At 34.9% G+C, this 21,742-nt stretch overlaps 1 protein-coding gene across 1 annotated transcript in view; it reads right to left on the reverse strand.

Moving 5' to 3' along the window:
* Window positions 1-21,742, reverse strand: part of KCNU1 (potassium calcium-activated channel subfamily U member 1) — a 150,779-nt gene that overhangs the window by 98,271 nt on the left and 30,766 nt on the right. The window contains 2 exon segments of the mRNA XM_046648812.1: window positions 338-443; window positions 20,752-20,862. Coding sequence (XP_046504768.1) covers window positions 338-443; window positions 20,752-20,862 — 217 coding nt within the window.

A 21,742-nucleotide genomic window follows, 5' to 3' on the forward strand; every position in this document is an offset into this window, starting at 1 on the left:
TATTTGCATAGTAAGATCAAACACAGTTTTGCTAGCCATAACTTTTTCATATATCTTAGGCTGATAAAATAAAACTGTTCTAGACATATAGAGAGTTTAGTGAAGTAAATAATTTAAATTTAAGTACAGGGAAAACATGAAGTCTGCTTGATATGTTTTAAGGACCATTTGGAGGTCAATTAGTACATTTCCCGTATCATCAGTTTTTAAAGTTGAGGAAGTCATATTTCCCCAATTTAATAACATGGCATAATAACTTTTGAAAGAGCAATACATCCTATCTTCTTAATTCTTGCAGCTTAGGAAAAGTACCAGGAGAAAAAGAACTAGATCTTACCGCAACTCGCCTCAGATCCTCCCACTTTAGTGCAGATCCAGAAACAAAAGTTGTATAGGCCATGTAGCACTTAAATATGGTTTCTAATTCCAAAGAAGGAGGAGCCCTGGACAAACGATGTGCCAAAGATGATTGACTTTAGTTTAGAGATTGTCAGATTTATTTAGTGCATTTAAATACCAGCTTTACTCTCCTCTTGGAAAACATCCATCCTCCATCAATAATCCACATGGTTAAGTAATATTGACACCACTACCTTAATTCCAGGGATGAGCCTGCAGCTCAAGTTTAATCAATCATAGTGATATGAAAAAATATGAATCAGGTTAATACTAAACAAAAGACTGCAGAAGTTCAGTATCAAATAAAAACAATTCAGTTATTCAAAAAACAAAATATTTTAAAACAACTGTGACTTTAATAAAATAGCTTCTAAATATATGAAGAAAAAATTGACAAACAAGAGAAAGAAATTGATGATCTGTCACTGGAAAGAGAGATTTCAACAGATCTCTCTGAATTACTGATAGATCAAGCAGAAAAAAAATCAAGTTTGATTTTTATAGATTCTGCAAGCAACATTTGGGATATCCATTTTTTTCATCTTTATTGAGGTATAACTGACAAATAAAATTGTAAGATATTTAAAGTGCACAACTCGATGATTTGATATCCTCATAGATTGTGAAAGGATTCTTCCCATTAAGTGAATTAACACATCCTTCATCTCACATATTTACCTATTCCGCAGGGTGAGAATGTCTAAGTTCTACTCTCTTAGCAAATTTCAATTGTAAAATACAATGTTATCAACTATAGTCTCCATGTTATAATTAGATCATCAGACCTTATTCCCCTTAAAACTGAAAGCTTGTACCCTTTTAACAACCTCTCCCTATTTCCCCCACCCCGTAGCTCCTTCTTTCTATTTTCTGTTTCTATGAGTTTGATGACTTCCTTTTTCTTAAAAATAAGATTCCATATGTAAGTGATACCATGCAGTATATCTCTTTCTGTCTGGCTTATTTCACTTAGCATAATGCCTTCCAAGTTCATCCATGTTGTTGCAAATGACAAAATTTCCTTCTTATTTTAAGGCTGAATAACATTCCATTGTATATATATATATATATATATATATATATATATATATATACACCACATTTTCTTTATCCATTCATTCATTGGGGGACACTTAGGTTCTTTCCATACCTTGGCTATTGTGACTAATTGTATTTTTTTCAAGAGCACACAAATGTTTATCAAAATGATAATTTGCTTGACTGGTTAGGAAAGCCTCAACACATTGCAAAAACTAGCTGTTGTATGCACTATGACCTCTGATCACAATACAACTAAGTTGGGAGTTAATAATTAAAAACATAAAAATATTCTTTATATTTGGAAGTCTAAAAACTTATAATGAAAGTTATAAAATTCTTAGAAATAAATTATGTTGAAAACACTAAATATCTAACCCTTTGGATACAATAAATGCAATGCCTTAGGAGAAAGTTATAGCTTTGAAAATTAATATTGAAATATATCCAAAGAAATAAGAAGGAAACAGACAATTAAAAAAAAAGACTGCAAACTTAAAATAGAAAATAAAGATAAAACAGAGAAGATGATCAAAGCCAAAACTTGGTTCTTTGGGAAAAAATAACTAATATAATAGACAAACCTGTAGTAAAGTTTACAGAAAAAAAGAGAAGACAAAAATGACTTATATAGTGAATGAGGAAGATAAAATATCCAGAGGCAAATAGAGATAAAAAAGGTTAATGAAATAGTGATGTCAGCATCATGGTGGAGTGAGCTTGGCCAGGACACTCTCCCCTCCAACATACAACAAAAAGGAACAATCAGGGTCTGGCTCTGTGGCCGAGTGGTTAAGTTCACACGCTCCGCTGCAGGTGGCCCAGTGTTTCGTTGGTTCGAATCCTGGACGCAGACATGGCACTGCTCATCAAACCACGCTGAGGCAGCATCCCACATGCCACAACTAGAAGGACCCACAATGAAGAATATACAACTATGTACCGGGGGCTTTGGGGAGAAAAAGGGAAAAATAAAATCTTTAAAAAAATTTTAAAAAAGGAACAATCCTATTCCAACAAAAAATATCCTAATAGCACAGGAATCCTCAGAGACCCACAGCAGCCAAATGATGGAGGGCAGAGAGGCTCGAGTCCCCCTTGGAGGAGCTGGAAAGGGGCAAGAGAGAACTTTGCTCCCTCCCCTAAAGACTGGGATCACTGCCATGGATGGCTCCATGAAGAAAGGAGTGGGGGAGGGGCCACGCATCCACAGGATCACCCAGGACTCCTTAGCACCCTTGCAGCCTAGAGGGAAGCCCTCGAACAGGGTGAAAACTTTCATGTGGGGTTACCCCATCAAGCTAAGACCCCAGGAAACCAGATAGTGAGAGCTGATCAGGAAACCTGGTCTGCACACAGAGAAAGTGCCCCCCCAACCCATGCTGTGCCATGCCATCTCTGCTGAAGGTGGACAGCTCAGAATATGTGGCTCTCGATCTACTTCTAGTGGTGTTAGGCTGTAACTGCAACTGAATAATATCACTATGCAAAAAAATTGTTCTTCTAGCAACAAATTCATAAAAGCTCCAGACCAGAAGGAAAACAATAAAACCACAGAATTATGTCCTGAGGACTTGGAAAAAAGTAAACTAAATGACAATGAATTCAGAATAGCTATCATCAAAAAACTCAATGAGGTAAAAGAAAATATAGAGAAACAATTCAATGAGTTCAGGAGCTACTTCACAAAAGACATTGAAACTATAAAGAAGAATGAATCAGAAATACTAGAGATGAAAAATACAATGGATCAGATAAAACAAAATATGGATTCCCTGAATGTATGTGTGGACACCATAGAGGAGCAAATCAGCATAATTGAAGATAGACAGGTTGAATGGCTCCAGACAGAGGGAGAGAGAGAACTAAGACTAAAAAGAAATGAATAAAACCTCTGAGAAATAGCTGACTCAATGAGGAAATGCAACATAAGAATTATAGGTATCCCCGAAGAGGAAGAAAAGGAGAATGGAGCAGAAAGCGTGCTCAAAGAAATAATAGCAGAGAACTTCCCAAATCTAGGGAATGAGAGAGAAATGTGTGTGGAGGAAGCTTTCAGATCTCCTAGATATATCAATACAAAGACCTACTGCAAGGCATACAGTAGTAAACCTGGCAAAAATGAATGACAAAGAAAGAATACTCAGGGCAGCAAGGCAGCAGAAAATAACCTATAAAGGAACACCTATCAGACTTTCAGCAGATTTCTCTGCAGAAACCTTACAAGATGGAGAGATTGGAATGACATATTCAAAACTTTAAAAGATAAAAATCTTCAGCAAAACTACTCTATCCAGCAAAAATATCCTTCAGATATGAGGGAGAAATTAAATCCTTCCCAGACAAATACAAGCTAAGGGACTTCGTAGCCACGAGACCACCACTACAAAAAATCCTCAAGAAGGCCCTCATACCTGAAAAGAGAAAAAAAAGGGAGAAAGGGGTCACAAAACACAGAATAAGGAGACAAATAGGTAGAATAAGAATAGGATAGCAAATATTCAACTATAGCATTAGGTTAAAGGGAATGAAAACACCAAAAACAAAGACAATCTTATCACTTTAACCATAAACTCACAGCACAAGTTGGAATAAGAGATGAAAATAATAACTTAGGAGAGGAGGAGGAAAGGGACTGAATCAGTTTAAGCTAAGGAAGTAAGAGACCACCAGAAAATGGACTATGTTATTCACGAGATTCTGAATACAAACTTTAGGGTAGCCACTGAACAAAAAAACAGAACAGAGACACAAACAATAAATAAGGAAAAAGGTAAGAAACCCAGCATGAGAAACTGCAGAAATCAATGGGTAGACCAAAACACACAGGACAGGAAACAAAGGAAATGCAAGAAAACAGGATAACAAGTGACAGAATGACAGCAGTAAGCCCTTATACATCAATAATCACCCTCGATGTAAATGGATTGAATTCTCCAATAAAAAGACACAGAGTGGCAAGATGGATTAAAAACTATGTCCAACCATTTGTTGCCTCCAGGAAACACACCTCAGCTCCAGTGACAAATACAGGTTCAGAGTGAAGGGGTGGAAGACGATACTCCAAACTAATGGCAAACAAAAGAAAGCAGGTGTCACAATGCTTATATCAGACAAAGTAGATTTCAAGATAAGGCAGGTAAAGAGAGACATACAGGGTCAGTATATAATGATCAAAGGGACACTACATCAAGAAGAAATAACACTTATAAATATCTATGTACCCAATGCAGGAGAATGAAAGTTCATAAAGCAACTGTTAACAAATGTAAAAGAAGATATCAAAAATAACACAATAATAGTAGGGGACCTCAACACCCCACTCACATGATGGGACAGATCATCAAGACAGAAAATCAACAAGGAAACAGTGGAATTAAATGAAAAGCTAAAACAGTTGGACTTAATAGACACATACAGAACACTCCATCCGAAAACAGCAGAATACACATTCTTCTCAAGTGTGTATGGAACATTCTCAAGGATAGACCATATGTTGGGAAATAAAACAAGGCTTTATAAATTTTAAAAAATTGAAATAATAATGAGCATCTTCTCTGATCATAATGCTATAAAGCTAGAAATTAATTACAAGAAGAAAGCTGAGAAAGGGACAAAGATGTGGAGGCTAAACAATATGCTATTGAACAAGTGATGGATCATTGAAGAAATTAAAGAAGAAATCAAAAAATATCTGGAGACAAATGAAAATGATAACATGCCATACCAACTCATAAGGGATGCAGCAAAAGCTGTATTAAAAGGGAAATTCATCACAATACAGGCACACCTTAACAAACAAGAAAAATCCCAAATAAGCAATCTCAAATTACACCTAACTGAATTAGAGAAAGAAGAACAAACAAAGTCAAAAGTCAGCAGAAGGAGAGAAGTAATAAAAATCAGAGCAGAAATAAATGCTATAGAAAGAAAAAAGGCAGTAGAAAGGATCAATGAAACAAAGAGCTGGTTCTTTGAGAAGATAAATAAACTTGACAAACCCCTAGCCAGACTTAAAAAGAAAAAAAGAGAAAAAGCTCAAATAAACAAAATCAGAAATGAAAGAGGAGAAATAACAACAGACTCCACAGAAATCCAATGGATTGTAAGAGAATACTAGAAAAAACTATATGCCAACAAAATGGATAACCTAGAGGAAATGGATAAATTCTTAGACTCTTATAATCTCCCAAGGCTAAGTCAAGAAGAAGCCGACAATCTGAACAGACCAATCACAAGGAAAGAGATTGGAACAGCAATCAAAAGCATCCCAACGAATAAAACCCCAGGACCAGATGGCTTTCCTGGGGAATTCTACAGGCCAATATCACTGATGAACATAGATGCAAAAATTCTCAACAAAATTTTGGCAACCCAAATTCAGCAATACATCAAAAGGATCATACGTCATGATCAAGTGAGATTCATACCAGGGACACAGGGATGATTCAACATCCACAAATCAATCAACGTGATATACCACATCAACAAATTGTGGAATAAAAACCACATGATCATCTCAATAGATGCAGAGAAAGCATTTGACAAGATCCAACAGCCATTTATGATAAAAACTATGAATAAAATGGGGATAGAAGGAAATTACCTCAATATAATAAAGGCCATATATGACAAACCCACAGCCAACATCACACTCAAGGAGCAAAAACTGAGTGCCATCCCCTTGAGAACAGGAATGAAACAAGGATGCCCTCTATCACCACTCTTATTCAACACAGTACTGGAGGTTTTGGCCAGAGCAATTAGGCAAGAGAAAGGAATAAAAGGAATCCAAATAAGGAGGGAAGAAACGAAACTCTCGCTGTTCGCAGACGACAGGATCTTACATATAGAAACCCCAAAGAATCCATCGGAAAACTTTTAGAAATAATCAACAACTATAGCAAAGTTGCAGGGTATAAAATGAACTTACCTAAATCAGTACCATTTCTATACTCTAATAATGAACTAACAGAAAAAGAACTCAAGAACACAATACCATTCACAATCGCAATAAAAAGAATAAAATAGCTTGGGGTGAATTTAACTAAGGAAGTGAAAGACCTACACAATGAAAACTACGAGGCCTTCCTGAAAAAAATTGATGACGACATAAAGAGATGGAAATACATTCCATGCTCATGGATTGTAAGAATAAACATAGTTAAAATGTTCATTCTACCTAAAGCAATCTACAGATTCAACGCTATCCCAATCAGAATCCCAATGACATTCTTTACAGAAATAGAACAAAGAATCCTAAAATTCATATGGGGCAACAAAAGACCCTGAATTGCTAAAGCAATCCTGAGAAAAAAGAACACAGGAGGCATCACAATCCCTGACTTCAAAACATACTACAAAGCTACAGTAATCAAAACAGCATGGTACTGGTGCAAAAACAGATGCACAGATCAATGGAACAGAATTGAAAGCCCAGAAATAAAACCACACATCTATGGACAGCTAATCTTTGACAAAGGAGCTGAGGGCTTACAATGGAGAAAAGAAAATCTTTTCAACAAGTGGTGCTGGGAAAACTGGACAGCTACGTGTAAAAGAATGAAAATTCACCGTTCTTTTTCACCATTCACAACAATAAACTCAAAATGGATCAAATCCAAAATAATCATGATACCAAAACTATTAATGTAATTTACCACATTAACAAATAAAAAGTGAAAAATTATACAGTTATTTCAGATGCAGAGAAAAAGTTGATAAAAATATTGTTTCACCGTTAAGAAATAAAATTCATGGTATATTAGAAATAGAAGAGAATATCCTTAACATGATAAAGAGCATCTTTAAAATGAAAAGGATGACCTTAATGGGAAAATATTAGAGGAATTTTCTTTAAAATCAGAAATGAAGAAAAGGTACAACCACCGCTTTTTTTCCCAACATTCTATTTGATGTCTCAGCAAGTATAATAAAAAATCAGAATAAATTGTACACATAAGGACTACAAAGAAGAAAATAAACTATCTTTATTTGAAATAATATTATTTACTTAGAAACCCCTAATACTACAGAAAAAATTAAATAGAGGAATTTAGCAATATGGATAAACAGAATAGTAGCACACAAAACTGAATTCTGTTTTTTATACCAATAGCAAACAAGTAGAAAACATAATTAATAAGATACTATTTCCAATAATATCAGAAAATATCAAGTACCTATATATATATATTAATTACATATATATAATAAAACTCAGTACTCCTCAGAAATTATACAGCATTATTGAGAGACACTAAATGAGAACTAAATGAATGGATAACCATAGCATAGTCAGAGTTAAGACGAGTTTGTAGGATTGGCCTGGTGGCACAGCAGTTAAGTTTGCACGTTCTGCTTCTCAGGTGGAGACGTGGCACCACTTGGGAAGCCATGCTGTGGTAGGCATCCCATGTACAAAGTAGAGGAATATGGGCACTGATGTTAGCTCAGGGCCAGGCTTCCTCAGCAAAAAGAGGAGGACTGGCAGTAGTTAGCTCAGGGCTAATCTTCCTCAAAAAAAAAAAATTTAAAAAAAGAAGAGTTTGTAACATAAAAAAGTCAATTTTTAATTTAAGTCTCAATCATATTCCCATCAATTTTGGCAAAGTTTTTCATACAGAATAAAATGATTGAAAAATTCCTATGAAAGATAAAGGGCCAGAAAGAGCTTGTCAATTATTCAAAAAACCAAGGAGGGAAGACTTACCCTAGGATATATAAAGACTAATTATGAAGCTTTAGTAATTTAAAAAGTGTAGTATTAATGCAGTGAGAGAGAGATTGATAAAATAGAAAACACAGAGCAGACCTATTCATAGTGGTAGCATGTCAGGGTTTATTCAATAACTAGCATTGATAAAATAACTATCCATATGGAAAAAGGTGAAATTTTATTTATTCATGTGAAATGCCATATACAAAACAAATTCCAGTTGAATTAGAGATTTAAATGACAAAAACCAAAATTTAAAATTCGTAATGGGAAGTGCAGTTAAATACTTTTTAAACATTGGGATAGAGAAAGATTTCCTAAACAAAAACCAAAAAGCATTAAATATAATTGAAAAGATTGAAAATTTGACTATAATAATATTAAAAACTTTCAAATATCAAAATACACCTAATAGTAAAAAGACAAGTTAAAAACTGGAATAATATATTAGCAATTCACACAACTGATGAAGAATTAGTGTCAAGAATATATTAAGTATTCCTAGAAATTAAATAAAAAAAAAATCCCACAAACAATCCAATAGGAAAATGGGCCAAACACATGAACAGGCATTTCACAGAAAGATGAAACACATGTGGCTAATAAACATGAAGACAAACTCCACATCCTTAGAGATAAGGAGCATACACATCAAAACCACAATGAGGTTCCATTTTATACTGCTTCCATAGCAAAGATTAAAAAGTATGACCATATCAATTGTTAGAAAGAATGTAGATATACAAATACACAAAGTCTCTTACATATTGCTGCTAGGCTTGGAAAATGTTGCAACCACTTGGAAAAATGTTTTATATTATCTTTTAAAAATGAATATTCTCATACTTCACACTATTAAACATGCACACACACACTATTACATGGGGCTATCAAGAGCCATATATAAGTACATTAATAACAAAACTATTTGCAATGGCAAAATCTAGAAACTATTCAAATTACATCAAAAGACGAGTGGATAAATAAACTGAGGTATAGGTTATCAACAAAATATCATACAACAATAAATACCAATTAACTAGAGCCACACTCAGAAACATTAATGTATCTTATATACATCATATAATCATTTTATACATATTATATATGCATCCTATATAATTTAAAGTGAGGAAACTCTAAGCATCACAAGATTACATAAGCATGATCTTCCTTCTATGAAGTTAAACATATCTAAAATAATGTGAACATTTTGATAGTGTACATAGATGCAATAAAACTATAGGAGAGAGAAACAATGGTATTGATGTACAAAAAAACTTCCCCTATTCTCTTAAAACACTTTATATTCAGTACGTGATACTGGATCATCAACATGAGTGGACAAGTGAAAAGTATGCATATATCCATATATGAAATATTTAGAGCCGGGGGCTTCTGCTTTCAGGAATAATAAACTAGGTAACTTCTGCCAACCTTCTACTAAAGATATATAAAAATGCTGGATAAAATATAAAAACATCTTCTGATAAATCATCAAGGATATAGCCAGACCATGAAGAATTACTAGGTGAAATCCTAGGAGAAATCAAGGTCTTGAAGATTAAGTTCAGTCTTTTTTCTCCCCCAGAAAGCATTTAGTAATCCAGAAGCAGCATCTACCAAAGTGAGCTAACATTTTGGTGGTCCTACAGGGCAAGGGGGCAAAAAATGTCCAGCTCCCTTCACACTAAAACTGAAGAGTTTGATAACCCACCCAAATTTCAAACTGACATAACAAAGGTACACAAACATAGAAGAAGATTAAAATTGAATAAACTAGTTTTCAGATGGATTGTAATCCCAAATTTGTTACCAGGGTAGTACAGAGAACCTCCAGCCTTGAACTTGGATTAAGGTGGTCCTGAAGCAGAAGTGCCCCATTGTTCTTGGCAGAAGTAAAGGAATATCCTCTCCAGAAGAATGCAACACTGTTCTAGGCTATAAATTATTTCTACAAATAATTTTTAATATAAGAATCAGCACATAATCTAAGACAATAAGGCACACAAAGGAAACATGATACTATGTGTGACATCCAGCAGAAACAGCAGACAATAAAACCAAAGACCTGAGATGTTGAATTATTGGACACAGGCTCCAATAGAATTATGCTTATTTTGTTGAAATAAATAAAAGGTAAGCCTGGAAATGCAAAAAAATCTATAAAAACAGAGAATATTTGATAAAGAACCAAATACAAATTCTAGAACCAGATAATAGATAATACAATAACTGAAATTAAAAATTCAGTGGATAGGTTTGTAAGTAGATTAAATGCAGATAAAGAGAGAATCATGGACCTGGAAGGTAGGTCATAACAAATTATCAAGAATATAACACAGGGATACAAAAAAGGGAAAACACAAAAGAAAGGGTAAGAAATATAGTTGGAACAGTTAAAAAGGGCTAACATACTTATAACTGGAGTCTCAGAAAAGGAGAAGAGAGAAAATGGTGACATGGATGATATTTGAATGAATAATTGAGAATCTTCCAGAAATGGTGGAAGGTACCTATCCAGAGACTTAGGAAGATTTATGAAAACTAAGCATGATAAAATAAAAGAATTCCAAACCTATACACATCATACTAAAAGTATAACGTTTTCATTAAATACAACATATGATCTTTTAAAAAGATGTTTTTTAAAGAAGGTAGTTCAACAGACTTCTTAATAGCAACAACAAAAGCCAGAAATCAATAGACTAATACATTCACGGCTTTTAAGGAAAAAAAGCTGGCATATAGAACTGGCATATAGAACTCTATATCAATGAAATTACCTTTCAAGAATGAAGAAAAAGTAAAGACATTAAAAAAAAGCTTGTCACTGGCAGATCTGCATTTAATTCAGGATGAAAATGGGCAAGATAGGGAGCTGGCCCGGTGGCACTGCGGTTAAGTTCACACGTTCCTCTTCAGCAGCCCAGGATTTGCCAGTTCAGATCCCAGGTGGGGACCTATGCACCACTTGACAAGCCATGCTGTGGCAGGCACCCCACATATAAAGTAGAGGAAGATGGACACAGATGTTAGTTCCGCCCCAATCTTCCTCAGAAAAAAGAAGAGGGCTGCCACTGAATGTTAACTCAGGGCTAATCTTCCTCAAAAAAAGAAAAAAAATGGGCAAGATAGTAGTCATTTCATAAAAAGGAATTCAAATGGCCTATACATATGAAAATATGCTTGGCCTCATTAGTAACCAGAAAAACGAAAATGAAAACCACAGTAAGATACCATCGTGTTATAAAACACAACCGTGAAGAATGGCTAAAATTAAAAAGACTGATGTTTCTAAGTATTAGAGAGCGTGTAAAGTTATATTTCCAAGGATATAGGGCAAGAGGAACTCTCATGATTGCTGGTGCAAGTGCAGATGGGTAAAACCATTTCAGATAACTGGCAATTTTATTCCTGGATACCAGGATATATATACAAGAATTTTCAAAGCAGCATTCTTCATAATAGTCAAAAAGTGAGGTGAAATGTCCACCGACAGTGGAATGGATTAAGAAAAATTGTGGTGTATTCATATAATGGAATACTCTACTACACAGAAATGATAAGGAATAGGCATAGCCATGATCCAGCCACAAAACAGATGAATCTTACAAAGATAATATTGGGGTAAATAAATTTATATCCCACTTATGTAAGTTTTTTAAAAAAGGAAAAAACTAAATATTCTAAATAAACATACAAGATAAGACAATTAAAACATTGTAAGACAAAGTTACCTCTAGGGACCAAAAGATGGGGTTACACTGGGGAAGGTTATGCTGGGGTGCTGGCAACAGAATCTATCTTGATTTGGCTGATGCTTACATGGGTGTTCACTTTATAGTGATTCATTTTAATGTACGTTGTAATTCTATGTAATTTTCTTTCTGAGTTATATTTTAGGATATAAAAGGTTTAGACATGGTATTTAATCAATTCCTCGTTATTTTAAAAATGAATAGAAGTTCTAGGATATTTTTTCTTTCTCTTTTTTTTTTTTTTTTTTTGAGGAAGATTATCCCTGAGCTAACTACTGCCAGTCCTCCTCTTTTTGCTGAGGAAGCCTGACCCTGAGCTAACATCAGTACCCACCTTCCTCTACTTTTTATATGTGGGACGCCTACCACGGCATGGTGTGCCAAGCGGTGCCATGTCCGCACCCGGAACCGGGCCAGCAAACCCCGGGCAGCTGAGAAGCGGAACAAGCGAACTTAACTGCTGCGTCACCTGGCAGGCCCCATAAGATATTTTTCCTATACTCCAATGACTTGTGTGCATCTCTTGGAAATTTTTCACTCAACTTTTGATCTTATGGGATTATCTAATATTGGAGAAATTAGAAAATATTTATTGCTACGCATGTAATATATGTATTGGAAAACACATGATAGCTATGTTACAAAATGAGGCATTCATTAAATATTAAAAAACAATTTTGAGCAAATGTAGTTATCATAAGACATTTCTTGAATCTGCAGGGAACATTTATTAGCCATAATGATATAAACACTGATCGTTGCTGTAACTACAAAATGGAAGATAACTATATTGGAACAGTGGAAGAAGGGGAAGTGGTAGATAGTGCTGAAAAATATTTACCTGCTGTATCAGGTGATGAATAAATATTGTCTAACACTGAGGAGTCAAAAGAGTGGTAAAACATGGATTTAAAGTTAGCAGAAATATCAAATCTGAAAGAGCTAAGAATAGTTATCTCTGAGCAGTAGAACTGGGAAAATGGGAAGGGAATAAATATTTTGTGACAAGTATTCTGCTATTTGATGTGTAAATTATTTTCGTGTATTACTTTCTTGAATAGCACTCTCTTCTGGTGCCTACGCTGATCTTCCCACTCCCCCAACGTCTCCTGAATTAGGTGTCCCTTCTAGGTTATGACAACTTTCATCTGCATGACTCCCTCTCCTTATCTCTACGTTTTAATTTTCACATTTCAAGTAAGTGTGTGTGTACATGATTTTCATTAATCCTGATCAACATTATTGTACTTTTCCAGTCTGAGAACTATCTTTTTTCAACTCTAGAAAGTTTTCATCTTCTCATTTTATTGTGAAAAATTGCACATATACAAAGTGTATAAGACGTATGCATTCAGTATAAAGAATGATAATAAATCAACATTTAGGTACCCATTCATGCACAATAATAATACAGATTACTCAAGGAAATAAGCATCATCTTATCATTGTTCCTTGTCGTATAGTCTCTAAGCCTAGTTATCTGGCTCTTCTGGAGGTTTTGAGAGCCATATAACATCTATTCACACATTTCTTTCTGCTTAATTTAGCCATGATTTTTGTTGCATAACACTAAGTATTCTGACTTATAGAAATACAGATTAATGTTTTACCTTTATGATATTTCATAGCATAATATCTTGGATATTGTTTTGCTTAAATCATAAAACAAGTAACCAAAGAAAGTGACAATTTCCGAATCAGTTATTTATTTTTGACTAAAATCTTGCAAGATCTTTGTGGCTTAAAATAACAAGTTATTATTTCTTGAAATGCTTTGTTTTGACTGGGCTCAGGTGGGCGATTCTTCTGTTCCATGTGGTTTTGTTGGAGTCAGTTATATGACTGCATTTACCTGAGAGTGTTGGTGGGCTAGATCATCCAAGATGGCATCACCTACATGTCCATTGCCTCAAACGAACCAGCTGGAGGAGCTGGCGGCTGAAGGGCCTCCTCTCCATCAGAGTTCTTGAATTTCTTATACACATTCGGCCCTCCAGACCCGCAGGTTCCACATCCGTGGATTCAAGTAAACGTGGCTAGAAAGGTCTAGGATGGCTACATCCATACTGAACATGGACAGACTTTTTTCCTTGTCATTATTCCCTAAACATTGCAGTATAACCTTTATAGTAGTTGCATAGCATTTATATTGTATTAGGTATTTTAAGTAATCTAGAGATGATTTAAAGTGTATGGGAGGATGTGCATAGGTTATATGCAAATACTATGTCATTAAATACAAGGGACGTGAGCATCCGCTCATTTTGGTATTGACAGAGTGTCCTGAAACAAGTCCCCCCTGGATACTGAGGGATGTCTGCAGTGGTTCAGGGCTCCAAGAAACTAAAAGCAAAAGCCGCCAGCCCTCTTAAGGGCTGGGCCCATAACTGGCCCAGTCACATATACATGTTTTATTGGTTAAAATAAGCCAAAAGGCCAAACCAGATTCAATAGAATGGAGAACAGACTGTTTTTGGTGGGAAGAGTAGAATACGTGTAACCATTTGGGAGGAATTGCTGATAGCCATATTTTAAAAACAATTTACCACAGTCTTCCCTCTGGCCACAAAAATTTACATCCCTCCCCTGTACAAAATACTCTTGCCTTCTCCTCCAGAAGTCTCAACTCTTTATAGCATCAGCTCAAGTCCTGATCTTGTCACCTAAATCAGGTCTAGATGTAGATGGGGCAACTTAGGCAAAGTTCCTTCTCATCTGAAGACCTGTGAACTAAATGGGTAAGATATTATCCCCCCCTCAACATCCAACGTACCATGATGAGGCACGGATAGGAAAACTGCAATAGACATTCCCAATCGAAAGAGGCGGGGGAAGTGATGCAGGGCACATGGAACTCACTGATCCATAGAAATTCTGAAATCTATCTGAGTACATACTATTAGGACCCCCTACTCCAGGGGTGGAGATGTTTATTGATTAGGGCCCGTGTCTGTCCTTATGAGCTAATGCACTATCTTCTTGATTGTTGTCTCTGCTCTCTGTCCCTCTGAGTCACCCTTCCTTTTCCCTAATAAATGGCCCAGGTTTGCACTTGAGTACTTTTCTCAGCCTGATTCCTGCCTGTGCTAGGTTGAGGCCCAGAGGCATTTTTTTTTCCTTTTTGAACTCTCTCTGTCCATTTTACTCCAAGCCGACAGTACTTTTACCAGTAAAATTTTCTGTAAAGCACTGACTACTTTCTATAAATATTATTCAGGTTGAGGTCATGCTCAAAGTCATATGCATGGTTCCCTTGGAGACAACCTCTGTCTACTTCGACAAGGTCGAGATTCTGAGAAGAATGTCTTTCAGCTTCTTAGAAGCCTTTTGCCTGACTGAGAGGAGCATCTACAAGCCAACACCTTAAATCTTTCTGAGGTCTTAACAAAGGGCCTTAGAGCTGCATTCTTGATTGGATATTCACCTTTGACCTTCAGGTCATATTTTATAGGTAATGCCCTGGGTTTGATTTTTTTCCCCTGAGGTCATTTTACATTTTTTGGCCAGCTGGAAAGACTGTTCTGGGCCTTCTGTATTTCCTTTAAATTCTGCTCGAAAATTAAAGAGTTTCTTCTTTAGCTCAAATTTTTTTATTGAAGTATAATTGACATGCAATATCTTATTAGTTTCTGGTGTACATCATAGTGACTTGATATTTATATATATTACAAAATGATCACCATGATGCCTATTTACCATCTGTCACCATACAAAGTTAATATAATATTTTGACTATATTCCCTATGCTGTACATTACATCCTAGTGACTCTTTATTTTATAAATGGAAGTTTGTACTTCTTAATACCCTTCACCTATTTCACCAGCCCCCCAACCCTTCCTGTCTCTGGTAATCACGAGTTTGTTTCTTGTATCTATGAGTCTGTTTTTGTTTCATTTTAATTGTTTGTTTTGCTTTTTAGATTCCACATATAAGTGAAATCATATGGTATTTGTCTTTCTCTATCTGCCTTATTTCGCTTAACATAATACCCTCTAGGTCCATCCATGTTGTTGCACATGGCAAGATTTCATTCTTTTTTATGGCTAAGTAATATTCCATCATGTATTTATATACCACATCTTCTTTATCCATTCATCCATCAAAGGCACTTAGGTTGTTTCCATATCTTGGCTACTGTAAATAATACTGCAGTGAACATAAGGATGCATATATCTCTTTGAATTAGTGTTTTTGTTTTCTTCAGATAAATACCCAGAAGTGAAATTCCTGGATCACATGGCAGTTCAATTTTAAGGAACCTCCATACTATTTTCCATGGTGGCTGCACCAATTGATGTTCTCACCAACAGTGTATCAGAATTCCCTTTTCTCTACATCCTTACCAACACTGTTATTTCTTGTCTTTTTAATAATAGCCATTCTGACAGGTGTGAGGTGGTATCTCACTGTGGCTTTGATTTGCATTTCCCTGATGATTAGTGATGCTGAGCATCTTTTCATATGCCTGTTGGCCATCTGTATGTCTTCTTTGGAAAAATGTCTATTCAAGTCCTCTATTTTTTAATCAGGTTGTTTGGGTTTTTTGATATTGAGTTGTGTGAGTTCTTTAAATATTTTGGATATTAACCTCTTATTAGATGTATGATCTGCAAATATCTTCTCCCATTCTGTAGGTTGTGTTTTTGTTTTGTTGATGTTTTCCTTCACTGTGCAGAACTTTTTAGTTTGATGTAGTCCCAGTTGTTTACTTTTCCTATCATTACCCTTGCCTGAGGAGACTGGTCCAAAAAATATATTGCTAAAATAGTTGTCAAAGAGCTGACTGTCTATGTATTCTTCTAGGAGTTTTATGATTTCAGGTCTTACATTCAAGTCTTTAATTCATTTTGGGTGAATTTTTGTTTACAGTATAAGATAGTGGTACAGTTTCATTCTTTTCCACACAGCTGTCCAGTTTCCCAACAAGATTTATTGAAGAGATTGTCTTGTCTCCATTTTATATTCTTGCCTCCTTTGTCATAGATTAATTTACCATATAAGCATGAGTTTACTTCTGGGCTCTGTATTCAACTCCATTGATCTACGTGTCTGTTTTTGTGCCAGTACCATACTTTTTTGATTAATGTAGATCTGTAGCATAGTTTGGAATCAGGGAGTGTGATACCTCCAGCTTTGTTCTTTCCCAAAATTGCTTTGAATATTTGGGGTCTTTTGTGGCTCCATACAAATTTCAACATTCTTTGTACTAGTTCTGCGAAAAATGCCATTGGTATTTTGATGGGGATTACACTGAGTGTGTAGATTGCTTTGGATAATACGGAGAGTCTAAAGATAGCAATTCTTCCAATTCGTAAACACACTATATATCTTTCCATTTATTTGCATCATCTTCAATTTCTTTCATCAGAGTCTCATAGTTTTAAGAGTACAAATATTTCACCTCCCTGGTTAAATTCATTGCTAGGCATTTTATTCTTTTTGACGAAATTATAAATGAGATTGTTTTATTAATTTCTTTCTGATAGCTTGTTATTAGTGTGTAGAAACACAACTGATTTCTGTACATTAATTTGTATCCTGTAACTTTATTGAATTCATTTATTAGTTCTCATAGGTTTTGGTGGAGTCTTTAGGGTTTTCTATATATAGTATTTTGTTGTCTGCAAATAGCGACAGTTTTACTTCTTCATTTCCAGTTTGGATCCCTGTCATTTCTTTTTCTTGCCTAATTTCTTTGGCTAAGACTTCACGTACTATGTTGAATAAAAGTGGCAGAAGTGGGCATTCTTGCCTTGTTCCTGATCCTAGAGGAAAAGCTCTGAGCTTTGCAACATTTAGTATGATGTTATGTGTGGGTTGTCATACATGGACTTTATTATATTGAGGTATGTTCCCTCCATACCCACTCCGTTGAGATTAACTCAATTTTCTTAAATACTTTATCATACGTGATTATACTAAGGCAAATGACACCCAACATTCTTTCAGAAAATTTTCTAAGCTAGTTTCACAATTTCACTAGTACATTTTCTAACTTCCATGTTATTTTTAGTGACACTATTATCAAAATTCTGTTTCTTCTTCCAATACTCAATAGCGATTTCATCATTGCTTTCCTGATCTCTACTAAGAGTCTCCATGTAACCTTCCCAAACCTCTGCCTGCCATCATTTCCAAAGAAAAGGCCAAATTTTGGCTTATGATAGAACCTGACTTCGAGTACTACTTTTTGTATTAGATATCCCTTTCCACAAAATAAACCATTCTAGAACTTATTGACCTAAAATAACAATAATGTATTATTTCTCATGATTTTGTGGGTTGGCTGGTCTCAGCAAGGTAATTCTTCTGTTCTCTATAGTGTTGACAGTGGCCATTCATGTGGGTGCATTCATGAGAGAGCTTGACCGGGAGCTGGAGTGACAAAAATGACTTACCCATATGACTGTTGTCTCAGCCATGTTACTGGAGTGGTTGCGAGCTGGCTGCACCTTCTCCCTAACAAGCTAGTCTGACTTTTTATGTGAAGGCTTATAGCTCCAAGAGAAACTGCCAGTCCTCTGAAAGGGTAGGCCTGAAGCTAGCAAAGTGTCACCTCTGCTGCGTTCTATTTATCAAATCAAGTCACAGGGCTGCCCAGATTCAAAGAAAAAGAGAAAGGAACTCTGTCTTTTATTGAGAGGAGCAGCATGAATGTACAGTAAGGGAAGGAAGTCTTAACATCTGTATTAAAGGAAAATCTACTGCAATTATAGACTATGATAATTGCTTTAAAGGAAATACAATGGAGTAATGAACTAGAAGGACTAAAAGGCACTAATTTAGATAGGTTGGATGGGGAAGGACTCTGAATGCTGAAGGATGAAAATAAACTAATCATATAAAGGCAGCAGAAGAGCTTCTGAGCAAAAAGAACAAATCAATAAATTGGCCTTTACAAAAATTTGGAAGAGACAAGATATTTACTTTGAATAGGGTTGGGATAGTGAAGAGGGAATGATAGAAGTAGAATTAGGATTTTTTAGGAGAAAAAATTGAAGATATTTATCAAAGGGTATATAGATACTCTTGAGGGAGACAAGAGTATCAAAGGCAATGCCTAATTTTCTGTTTTAAGGAACTGCATTGATGAGGTACCATTTACTGAGACAGAAAATGCTGTTTTCTTTTCTTCTTTTACTTTTTTTTTATTTGACTTGTGAGATGGAAAGGAGGACATAAGGTCATGAGTTTACTTTTGATAATGTTGGCCTTTGAAACACCTGGGTGGAAATATCCAGTGAGCAATTAGTTAGGTGAATATGGAGCCACAGAGAATGTCTGGTGGAGGATATAAATTGTGGAATCATCAGAGTATAGATGTAATTGTAAAAGTCTAGACAGATACTTACAACATTTCTCATCATTTAAAAAATTTCATTTATTATCTTAACAAGTACCTACAATAAACTACATTAGTCCACAAAAATACAGCAGCTGATAAAATGTCAATTTCCATACATCTAATGATTTCCTCTTTGTCTTTGTCTATAAATGGATTATAATTATTAGCCTCTTATCACTTTCAGCACTTTGGTTTTTTAAATTATTTTTTAAATAAGGATTCAAGTAATACACAAATTACTGAAGAGAAAGGCATGACAATGATACTGAAACAGAACTGTTGGCTGTCTATCAGCAATACCAAAAAGGAGTTCAAAATTCTTATTGGTCATCTCATATATGAGATCCAAAATTTGTGGTGAATTGAAAATGTCATGATGTAAAACATACAGAATGCTCACCTATAAAATGCATGAAGATTGAGATAATCCTACATATAAACCTGTATACAATCAAAATATTTCCTATCTGATGGACTTATTTAGTAAATGAGTGATGTCTGGATAACTGATTAACCATTCGGAAAAAATAAAGAAGTTAGTTTACTACACATGACAGGAAATCAATTCCAGAGAACTTAAATATAAAAGATGTCAATATAAAAACATAAAAATGCTTGAGCAATATTTACTTAATTCTAGAACAGAGAGGCCCAAGAATGTCAAAAAAGCAAAAAGCGAAAATGAAAATCAAAGGATTGGAGCATATGTAAATCAAATTCTTCCATAATAAAATTAAAAAATACAAATATTTAAAATGCAAAGAGAGAGCAAAAGTAATTACACTATATGACACAAAACAGCTAATATCAAAATACACTGAGCGCTTAAAAGTCAGTAAAGTTACAGATGACCATCCTCATGGAAAAGAGGATAAAAGAAATAAAGAAGAATTTCAAAAAGGAAAGGAAACTATCAAAACACACAAAAATTATTCAATCTCACTAGGAATCAAAATTATAAAATAAAACAATTAGGAATCATTTTGCCCACTTAAAAATCTGTTTGTACTCAATATGCATTTCCCACTCGTTTACAAAATATTTGACTTGGACTCTGCTTGCTGGAAGGTAAACTGCATAGAACAAAAAGATCATGAAAAACAATCTGCATCTATTTGAACTTCACATTTCCAATTCTGAGAATTGGAAGAATAATAATTAGAAGAACAGTTACAATAATAATTATGAAGTGCACTAGACATGTGCACAAAATTCTGGTCATTAAAATGATAAGTATAGAATAACCGAAATGATAGAGAATCACTTAAATAATATTAGTACTTATACAGAAAGACATCCAGCAAGATCCATCCCAAAATATTTTCAGAAGTTAACTCTGGTCATGAGATTTCTTTTTCTTTTGTTTTTGCCTATTATTGTTTCCTAATTTTTCTGTGGATATAACAAGGGTAATTTCCTTTCGTTAAAAGTACTCAGACATATTTCAAGCATTAATTTAGAGCCCATGAGCCATACAGATACACTTACTCTCCCAGAAAAACAATCTCGGTGTTGATTTCCCCTGACTTATGGCGGAGAAAGTTCCTCAGGAAAGCAGTCACACTGTCAACAGTTATATTTCCACATACCACGATGAACCTAGGTAGCAAGAACACATGAGGTGGATCATCTGAGGAAAAGAAGTATCTTCCTGTCTAGATTTAGTGATGGATTATTAGCTTAAAATTAGTTTTAAGTAAATTTGGTATTTGGATCACATAGATTTTAAAAATACAAACACCAAGGACTGCATCTCCAATATAAAAAAGAAACACCAGATTTCTCTAGTCCCTAGTTCATCTCATATAGGGTATGAATCCACACATTTTAATTACACATAGCTCTTCAGGAATGCAACAATAATTACCGTATTTGCTAGATTCTTCACAGTTATTTATAACTTGTGATGGACTTGAACACGTATTATTTCACTTCATTTTCCACTTGATTCCTGATTGGCTCATATGGTCTTTCTTCACTGAGGAACAACTGGGGCTTGAAATGGTTCACTGATTTTCCCATAGTCAAATACTGTGGCTGTGGTAGCACTAGATTCTAGGTTATTTTGGTTTATCTTCCACATCTAAAATTATCTAGTAGCCACAGCAAAATGAGTCCAATGGAGAGACATCTAGGACTGGTGCAAAAATCTATGCATGGAGCTTTTATGGTGAAAAATAGCTGTCAATTTCCTTAGGCTTAATATATATAAAGAAGCTATTTTTCTCCCCATTAGTCATTTAAGGAAACAAAGCAAAATTTTAACCTAAGTTAACCTTAAATTTTCCAGACCTTGTTGGCTGATTTAGCATGTGTCCTATATCCCTTTTCTGAGATGAATTGGGTCAGACTTTGGCTTATCTAGTTTATTTCACTGGTTTTAATATTTGTTTTGCATTTGTTTCATTATTTTTTCTTTTTGTTTTCCTCATCATACTCCTAGGTCAATCTTCGTTTTCAATCAACTGCATTAGGTGAC

Source organism: Equus quagga, chromosome 22 (genome assembly GCF_021613505.1).
Source record: "Equus quagga isolate Etosha38 chromosome 22, UCLA_HA_Equagga_1.0, whole genome shotgun sequence".
In the NCBI taxonomy this organism is placed as follows: domain Eukaryota; kingdom Metazoa; phylum Chordata; class Mammalia; order Perissodactyla; family Equidae; genus Equus; species Equus quagga.